Source organism: Theropithecus gelada, chromosome 12, assembly GCF_003255815.1.
Source record: "Theropithecus gelada isolate Dixy chromosome 12, Tgel_1.0, whole genome shotgun sequence".
NCBI classification, from domain to species: Eukaryota; Metazoa; Chordata; class Mammalia; order Primates; family Cercopithecidae; genus Theropithecus; species Theropithecus gelada.
Window position 1 is genome coordinate 42,103,742 of NC_037680.1, and position 10,587 is coordinate 42,114,328.

At 37.0% G+C, this 10,587-nt stretch overlaps 1 protein-coding gene across 2 annotated transcripts in view; it reads left to right on the forward strand.

Moving 5' to 3' along the window:
* The window catches only part of CSRNP3 (cysteine and serine rich nuclear protein 3), a 217,838-nt gene extending 215,334 nt beyond the window's left edge, over window positions 1–2,504 (forward strand). For both annotated transcript variants that reach the window (XM_025404840.1, XM_025404839.1), the window contains one exon: window positions 512–2,504. In XM_025404840.1, coding sequence (XP_025260625.1) covers window positions 512–1,564 — 1,053 coding nt within the window. In that variant the 3' untranslated portion in view covers window positions 1,565–2,504. The remainder of the gene's footprint in view (window positions 1–511) is intronic.
* Window positions 2,505–10,587: the final 8,083 nt, after the last annotated feature.

Sequence of the window (10,587 nt, forward strand, 5' to 3'; positions counted from 1 at the left end):
TAAGCAAAGGGATAAGCAACTTTATAATAAGCAAAAGGAAAAGTTAACGTGGGGTACATCATATAGGTTAGATTAATAGCATGTGGAGAGGAGTACAGTAAGTTTGCTTGTTTAAAATCAGGCACAAGAGCTGGGATGCAGCAGAAAGAAAAGGAACTTGGGGGAAAGACAGCAGCATTGAAAACATGGGAGCAAAATTAAATGGAGGGAAGGGAAAGTGGGGAATAGAGCAAAAAGGGAAGAAAGCCATGGAGTGGGTCAGCGAACTGAAAATACACACTTATGCCCATAACCCATTTTTATTTTGAATATAGGTATAAAAAGCAGTTAACTCTTATGTTTTAAGCCCTCACTTTCCCCTTTTCATTTCTATTTGAAGTTTGGTTGTCATTTGCTCTGGCATACGTGGAATTAAGTGGATTACTTAATTCAAAGAAGTTGCTGAAAGGTTCTGGGCTTTTACTGGGTTTGTAATAGTTCCATGGTGCTAATCTGTGTTCTTCCTTCCAAGGTGGATCGTATGTCTTTCCCGTGCGGCTGCACTAAAGAAGGATGTAGTAACACAGCAGGTAGAATTGAATTTAATCCTATCCGTGTTCGGACTCACTTTTTGCACACAATAATGAAACTTGAACTGGAGAAAAACCGAGAGCAGCAAATCCCCACGCTGAATGGCTGCCACAGTGAGATAAGTGCTCACAGTAGTTCCATGGGCCCTGTCGCTCACTCCGTAGAATATTCAATCGCAGACGGTTTTGAGATTGAAACTGAACCCCAGGCTGCAGTGCTGCACCTGCAGTCGGCTGAAGAATTAGATTGCCAAGGAGAGGAGGAGGAAGAAGAGGAGGATGGGAGCAGCTTTTGCAGTGGAGTCACAGATTCTAGCACGCAAAGCTTGGCACCTAGTGAGTCAGACGAGGAGGAGGAGGAAGAAGAAGAGGAAGAGGAGGAGGAGGATGACGATGATGACAAAGGAGATGGCTTCGTGGAAGGTTTAGGCACCCATGCCGAAGTTGTCCCTCTTCCTTCGGTTCTTTGTTATTCTGATGGCACTGCCGTTCACGAAAGCCACGCAAAGAATGCTTCTTTTTATGCCAACTCTTCAACTCTGTATTACCAAATAGATAGCCACATTCCAGGAACTCCAAATCAGATCTCTGAGAACTATTCTGAAAGAGACACTGTCAAAAACGGTACCCTTTCGCTGGTGCCTTACACCATGACCCCGGAGCAATTCGTTGACTATGCCCGACAAGCAGAAGAGGCCTATGGTGCCTCCCACTACCCAGCTGCCAACCCCTCTGTAATCGTTTGCTGCTCCTCTTCCGAAAATGATAGCGGTGTGCCCTGCAATAGTTTATATCCCGAACACAGGTCCAGTCACCCTCAAGTGGAATTTCACTCATACTTGAAAGGCCCCTCCCAGGAAGGGTTTGTCTCTACATTGAATGGTGACAGTCACATTTCAGAGCATCCTGCTGAAAATTCTTTGAGCCTTGCAGAAAAGAGCATATTGCATGAAGAGTGCATCAAATCACCCGTGGTTGAGACAGTCCCTGTTTAGTAGCTTAAATTATTCTAGGACCAACTCTTCTCCTATTTAAGGCACTCTATTTAATTGGATTTCCTGGGCTCATCATTGTTTAAACTGAAGACCAAGAAAACTTGGACGATGGTTAATCTTCCAGACTGTATTTTGTTTTTTCCTTTCTAGCCACATGACTGTGGCATTGCACAAATACAGTCTCTGTAGGGATTTTAAAAGATTTCAGACTGTTTTGATAGAAAATGCTAAATTTTAAAATGCATATCTCACAGTTGCCTACCTGTCAAACTGTGTGAAACCTGCCAATCTGTGTAGATCAGAGCTCCAAATTTTGGATTATCGGGCCTGTGCAAGATTGTTAACTAAGGCTGGGAAATAATAAGATTTAGAGTCCTAATTTTCGATATATCTGAAGATAATGGTGACTTTTTAATGTAAAAGTAATTATTGTAAGAAAAAGATTTAATTGTTCCATGTGTATTTTATTTATGGTAGTTTAGAAGTCATGTTTTGATGAAAATGAACAGCCGCATGTTCATTCAAGCTGAAGATGCATAGCTAGTTCCACAGAGCATGCCCACATGGATTGCATCTGGAATCCATTCACATTTTTATAATCATGACTGATCAGATTTGCAAATTCTTAAGGGTGAAATAGGCCTATTTTTGCTATTTTGGACAAATAAATGATTCTATATGTGCAGGTCCTTACACAGTTTTCTCTAAAGTTAAGAGTTAGGACAATCCTCTGGGGAGAGTCTAGTTCACTGTCCTCCCTCAGCTGACTCCAGAGATGGAGGTAGAAGGAATTGCCTTTCTTTTTTAAACAGCATCATCTTGGTTCTTAGCTTGGACAGCACCTTTAAGCTCTACCCCCTACATCAAAATGCACTTTAGTGCCCCTTCACGGTACCTCGTGTGGGGTGGGGACTGAGAACTCTTTGAGATGAAAAAAATTTTTTTTAAATTAAAAAGATCTTTAACTATTATAAGGTTCATATAATTAACATAGAGGAATCATCCAATGATACTTATGAAGGGAAAATGACTTATTTTCCTTCGCCACTCTGAGGACCTAACTCAGTAAATGCAGAGGAGGCTGAGGAAACATGGAAGAGACACGACCTCAGCAACGAGCCTTTTCTCCAGCGTGATCAATCCATCTCTACAAAATCAGTGTATAATGAGATTTCCACTTAGTGACTAGCTGATTGAAGGGGGGCCTCTACCCAAATACTCAACTAGGCCTTTCTTTTCTGAAGCATTTCTATTTGTCTTGCTTGGGACAACTAGCAGAACAGTCCAGAATGCATTGCATACTTTCTAATTACCTCACATTCTCTTATTAAAGAGAACAGATAGAAATAAAACATGCACTCCCCACCTTTAGATTATCTGCACTTGGTTCGTCGGAGGACTTCTAGGATCCCGTTTCCCTGTAAATTAATTTAGGTAACTAAATAGTGTAATTCTACCTTTTTTTTTTCCAACGCAATATGACTATGCTAAACCTGTTTCACATTTTTGACCTTCTATTGTTATATCACTTCACATGTTTTATAACTATTTGAAATGTGGACATGCCTTGCTATTCAGTGACTGCATCGCTACTTATTTTTTATGTCTTTTAGACTTGGGTGTTTAGAATTATGGATATGAATATATTGTAGATCTCAATTTCTAAAAAAATATTTTATTTAATTGAACTTAAAAATGCTTGATCTAGAGAAAGTCCTCCAATAGAAAAAGTTTCTACTAAAATTTGTTTTGGGGAAAAAATGTTTACTTGGCAGCTTTTCCACTGTGCAGTTGGTTTCTGCCCCTTCTCTTGCCCCCTCCATTGGGCCAAATTTATAACCATTAATATTAACATTAAAAGAGCTTTGGGTTGGTCTTTATGTAGGTTGCAGTAATGAGAGCAGGGTTGTTCCTTTTGAATGATTGGCCCTTTGGGCTAATCAGAATGAGGACTTGTTGAAATCTCAAATATATATATATATGTATATGTGTGTGTGTGTGTATATATATATATATATATCCCATGTTGTCTACAAAGTGACAGTTTTTAGTGCTTAATCTCCAGAATTTTACCCCTACTGATACAATCGAAAGAGCACAGGCCCAAAGAGAAAATGACAAGAGGCTATTGTTCCTTCCTTCAAGCACATGAAAGGATCATGTGTACTGTATTTGCTGGACCATTACAAGCTCTTGAAGGATCTGCTTGTGAAGTACTCTGAGGTTATTCTTGGAACACAGAGTGTGGGAGAGTGGGGAAGAGCCAGCTCCGGCCTGAGCAAAGCTGAAGGGTAGAATGACAGTCCAGTTTCTGAAAAGAGATATTTTAATTTTAGTTCAGCTTTATTTTCCTAAGACAATATGAAGCCTACTTTTTTATTGGTGGCTAGGTCTTTTGTTTCCAAAAGGATGCTTAAGAAAACAGAGGGCTTTTTCCCCTATCCATTCATCTGGCGTAGAAAGTCACTGCCCTGTGAGACGAATTAACCTTCTGATCATGGCAGCTTCTATTCCAACTTTTCATATACCTGACTAACCTGTAAACATCTCCCACAAACTACATACACAGGCTACTTATTAAAACTCTCCCATATATCTAACACATACACATGCACACACATACAAAATATATGCATATCACACACTTAGAGAATGACAGATTTCAGGCAATGGCCAGTAGTAAGTATTGAGTTTTTCTGACCCCAGAATCTGGTTGGGCTTTATGATCTAAAAAAATGTGGTTTAAAAAAGAGGATAATTGGTAAAGCGATAGTTTGAAAATATCAGGTCAAAGTTGCAAACATACTTATGATGGAATCATTTCATTGTTAGTTCCTTTCCCAGAAAAGCTGAGAGAGCACACTGTTCCATCTGACTTTTTTTTTTTTTTTTCCATTAATAGCCGTTCTGTTCAACAAAGAACTGCCCACATGCCAGGAAAGTGCTATAGTCCTTCTAAGCTTTTTAAAATGGGGATCAAGCTACATACAGCCAGTTGGAATACTTAAGATCTTTATGCCAAGACACAATAACCTGACCTGCAGCTGTTGTATTGCCCCCATAGTATATCTAGCCAAACTGTAGTCTTTTTTGACACACAACTTTTTAGTCATTCACTATCAATTGCAAAGCTTCATGCTCCGGTCCTGGCTGTTCTAGTACCAGTCCTATACCTTTAAATGAGACTTAATTCCCAGTTATAATCCTGGCCAAATTTATTTGAAAGTCAAGTGGCTGAAGCAGCTTGCATCTCTTTTGTCATTCCCAATTTCCTTTGGGAGAAAGAAGTCAATGAAAGAGATTTACTTAAGTTTTCCCCCTTATCCCTTGATCATTAATTATTAAGACACGGGTAAAATTCATTTGTCGCATGTCTTTTGGTTGATTGAATAATATAGTTACTTTTTGAAAGCCCATCATTTCTTTGTGATAAAACCATTTTCCCAATGTGACAGCCACATGTAAAATGTGAAACTCATGTTTCTTAGAAGGATTAAAATCTTCACAACTATATATGGCCCTGCAATACTCCCTGAATCCCTCCCCCACAAAAGAAACTATAGGTTGCAAAAATACTAGTTACAAATTAATCAAGAAGCAAAGAGATCGTTAAGTGTTATGTTAATGTTAAAATTTTACACTCTAATAGATGGCTTCTAGGCAAAATTTTGATATGATTACCATTAAACAGGAAAACATACTATGATTTACTTTCTATAACTTGCTAATCACTTTTTCTTTTATTTCAATTTTTGATATTGTTGCACAAGTTTATAACTCTTTAGTCTTCATATTCAAAATTCATTAAGTATCAATTCTTTCTTTCAACAAATACGTACAGAACACATGCTGAGGTAGAACAATTGTCTTGGGTAGTAAAAAGAGGGGAACACTACAAATTCTAATGGATAATGTTAATGAAGGGTGGCATGAAATAATCAAGCTTTCTCAAATCCTCTTAATATGTGATTTTATCAAGTGATATTAGAAAAATTGACAACAGTTCTTGTCTAATTATATGTGAGCTGCAACCAAAAGAAACTTCCTTTTCCTAAATTAATAGAACTCACTGGATCTTCCTTCATCTCTCTCCCTCCATCTGAAATGTATGAATTAAATCTGGACCCAGCTAGGACTGAATCAAATGAAAAGAAATTTGTGATTAATTGCTTCTTCAATGTTAGAACTATATAAGTGATGCTAAATTTACACCAGCAAACTCCTATCAGACAGTTTCAAGGAGGATTTGACTCATGCATAACCCAGGAAACATTTCAGGAAACTTTTAAGACAACAATGTGGAACACAATCACTCTTACTTCTATTTATAAAAAAATCCTATCAAAATAGCAAAATCCTGTTCCAAATTCCAAAGACATCAATTTGCAGCAGGTGGAAAACAAAGAAGTCATTAGACTCTGTCACTTTCAGCTGGAGTTACAAACCCTCAAATTAGCAGGTGGAAAATTTGTATTCTCAGAAACCAAAAGGAGACTGCCTTTTTAAAAGGTGTCATGAACCTTCTATTTCTCCAAATATAACTCAATATTTCTCTTTAAAATGGCATCTCTGCTCCTCATTCTCTTGAAGACAATTTGCAGTGCCATTGTAGCCGGTGTATTAAATACCAAGCTTAAATGGGAAGCACCTTTGTGCTTTCGAAGGCAAGACTTGTCTGTAATTTTAAATTGGAACTGTTGGTTGTATTCTTATCACAACCAAAACCCAGCATTTAAAGGCTTGATTACTCTTAGGTCTAATATGAATTTTCAGCTTCTGATTGCATTACTTTTTCTGAAATCTGCTAACTAGTGCTGGAATAACAAAAATGCCTAAGCCAAAGTGCTATAACTTTGCACCGTATATAATTGTGCAGAAAATAGATGTTTTCTACAGCAGTAAAGAATTTGATTGATTTAATTGAATATCAGCAATTTAAATACCCACTAGAATTACGGAAGTATTAGAGTGGAAGTGAGGGTGCAATGAAACTTAATAAGTGGTGGTGTCTTCTAGGAATTATTTTTTAAAAAATGCTCAGCAGAGCTAAGCTAGATCTTATTACACCATACAGACTAGAGTTACAAACGACAGCCCCAAACCTAGAAGGGGCAGCTACAATGTGGACACCCTTTCAGCCCAGTTGGTGCTCACTTCTGCTGACCAACATTCATATCAATTACATTTTTACTGTCTATAAGTCATTTGATGCTTTAGAAAATGAAAACACACACCTACAGCATTCGAAAGAAACTATTTTGTTAAAAAATATAAACACATTTTATATTAAAATAACTGATCAATGACTTTCATGATTGTCAAAAGTAAAAAGTGCAGACATTTAAAAAAGCTCTTCTTTAACATTTTACCTACCAAATCTAGATATTCTATGTGAGTCCTTGAAACAGTCACTTCTAAATTTTATTTGACTCCTTTCTTGGCTTTTTCAAACTGGACCGTGAGACCCCCTTCCTAAACAATGCAGGTGTTTTGTTTTATTCTTTTTTTTCCAGAAATTCAAGCTGAAACATTTGATGTGACCTGTGTTTTACCTGGTGATCAGTTCTCAGACTGGTGTAAGTCTGTGTTGCCTTGGGTTTCCTATCCTGAGAGTGGTAATGCCAATAGAATGATGGGAACCAGGAGAGTGAATATGATCCGATTCAAAGCCTAAACCAATATGTTTCAGTTCACTTTTATATGTGGATTTTTAAAATATTCACATCTAGCCTGGAATTTTAGTAAATACAGATACTTCTTGTATCCATGGGAAATGAAGTCATTTCAAAGATATAAGTTACGTTGGTGACTACTTTCTTTTACTTGTGATAAATATATCACTATACAGGGTAATTGCTTTTATAAATTTGATCCTTTTCATTGGCTTATAATTCAAGAACTGTCAACTTCACTGTGTCATCTTATGTCATCTCTCATAAAAGTTTCTGGCAGGACTAAAATTTCAAAGGAATGTGATAGAATTTATTTTGGACAACATTTGTATTCAGCATGCTAATGATGTAATTCCTCTCTTTATCATTGCCACGGTGATAGTTAAGTTCATTCATTAACTCGTTTTAGTGACATGTGAGGCCATTTAAATATTTTTAAGATAACGTATATTGATTAGAGTTAGAAGGAGACAAATTTATGGTAGAAATTAGCCTTGCAATTGCCTAAGTTAATTTATGTGACCTGATTGAACAGTTTTAGTTGTAACTTTAGAATAGCTTCTTTGTTGGAGTATCTCTTTCCTTTCTCTTTTGGTTTTCTCCCAATATTTTTATCTGTCTTGGGATTATCTTAAAAGATATTTATTAATGAGTATTTTGAAGAAAAATGGCTTAGAAGATGCCTCTTTTAAATTTATCTAGGTACTTGTATTACCAGAGACACACTGGATAAGGCTACTACCCTCTGCCCTTCTTGTCAGGGGCATGGCTTCCTAATAATGGTTTTGCTGTTGTCTCTACATAGGGGACCTATGGAAAAGGAGTTTGAAATTTCTACCTTTGTAGTACATCGTATCCAATTTTGTTTTGCTCCTCCTTTTCATGTGGTCACCAAGCTTTTTTCCTTAGCCATTAAAAAAGCCACCCCTCTTTAAAACAAATTTAAAGATCTATATACATTATTGCAACTTTATTTAATAAAAAAGAGAAGAGAAAACTAAAATCCAAATCTCAATTACCCTAAAATGGAAAAACCTAAATATCTAACCTAGGAACTTGTTGCCTGGTGGTGGTAGTTATTTTGTTTTGTTTTTAATTTATTTAGTGTTGGTCCTTGAGTTGTTTAATGGTATCCAAATGATATCTGAAGGTGACTGATTTTTAAGATGTAATAGTTGGCAAAGTCATTTCATTTGTATCTCAAACAAATAGAGCACACTGCCATGGGTTACCATCTGAACCCTGATTCATTTGGCACTAGTCATGCCAAATGGGGATCTCAGAATTGTTTAATCTTTTCAAAGATACTCACAATGGCCAACTGTGTGTGAATAATGGAAAGTTTGAGATTCTTCTGTATTCTTCAAATTTTATGGTCCTGAAACTAGGGGGGATCTCCAGAGGTCATATGGCTCATCGATCTACCGCCAGGGAGGACTGTCACTCAGGCATGCCCAACAGGAGAGATCGCCATCTATTCTTAACATCTCTAGGGAAGGCAGTTTCCTTGGCAACACAATTCAGCTCTCTTAGGTTTTCTCACAATAAGAAAATATCTTGGCCAGTGTTTGAGGGTTAGGCACCTGGCAACAGTTGTGGTGATTTGGGCCATTGTACTAGGGGATTCAAGGGAAGCTGGGTTTCCCCCTACATTTGGTGATTATTACATTACTACTACGTGATAGTTCCATAAGTCTCCTAAGAAATCAGATTTTTAAAGAAAGACACGGATTCAGAGACAATGGTCAGTAACATGACCAGCTTTTGACAAATATGGCTGTATTAGGTTTTCATAAAGTTGTTGTTGTTTGTTTTTGTGATTGCTCTTATGTCAGTAGGTAATGTCAGGAAAAGTGACTGTTTCAGATCCCCAGTGACAAACATCAGAACTAGGATCAAATGACTTGACTTTTAAACTGTTCCATTTTCTCAGAAGTTACAATTACAAAAGTAAGCATTTTCTACATTCTTACTTCTAAGTAATGACCTTCTCATTAATCTTTCCTTGGCTTAAAATGGCAAATAAGAATCCAAAGTTTTTCCACTCCTCCTGGGGGAGATAGGAGTAGTTGTGAAGAGTCTGATGGAATAAAATGACTGCAGAGATTTACACAGCCACCATTTGATCCCAGCCTTTGTCCCTGTGTTATTTAAACAATGGCTTCTTGCTTTCTCAGGGGTCAGGAAAATGATTTAAAAATTTGTCTTCTTGACAAGGCCTGAAAATGAAGGAGGAGTCCTGGAGAATGGTGATTTTTCTGGTTACATCACTTGATTCAAGCACTCCCTGGAGCTTTCAGAGCCTTTTTTGTCTGCTCAGAGTTGACACCCAACTCAGAGTCAGAACTCACCAGAAGATGAGGAGCACCCCTGAAATCAATGTTTCGTTTCTCCATGGGATTTTTTTCAATCTTGGTACAGCTGCATATCTCCCCAACTTGGACGCTCTTGTGAAATGACAGCCACATCAGTGTGGTTACTCCCCACAAATAACACTGGGGGAAATGACCCTTTTTATTTTTAAAAAAAAAAAAAAGGCTAATGCTATAGAATGATCATGTAAAGAATGGTGAATAAAATTTGGCCCATGTTTTAATTGACTCTAGGCACCTCTATGGAAATAAGTCTGAGGCATAGTTTGTGAAACATGTTTCAAAAGTGTTTGATGTATAATAAATGCTAGAAATTTACAGTACAGAAATAGTAAAAAAATAAAAATAAAAATAAACCTGTAGATTACAGCTCTGTTCCTAAGAACCTCAGCCTTTATTGTGTCTTAGTAAAGTTGATCTGCTTTATTTTTAGTTTATTGAATTTCTGGTGTAATAGCCTCTTAAGATAGAACTATTAATACATATGTACTGGTTAATGCCTGTTTATGCAGAAAATGGCACTTTGTTCTTTCAGTGTGTTTCCCTCAGTGTCACAGGGTATATCAATTTGATAGATCATTTGACATTTGTCAAAAATACATGTTTCCCATTTTAAAAATATGTATAATTGGTTGCATAGACATATGTCACTTTTTGCAGCGTCTTCATCTTGATCATAGTTTTAGACATCAACTATGTCTCACTTTCCAACTGCCATAGAAATTTGGTACATTTGCAAATTCTGGTGGAATCTAGTGAGCTGAATGTATTGGTAGATCAAATGATCCAAAGGACTTGGGTATTATCCTTCAGTCTGTGTTGAACCATTCAGATACTGGGAATGGTCCTTACACAAGGGAAGTCTTTTGAGAATATTTGTTTCCTTATTTTTTGTTTGTTGCTGGCAAAAAAAAAAAAAAGTAACTTTAAAAACTCAGAAAAGCCACTGAACTGTATTTTGTGATGTTATGGTTAGTTT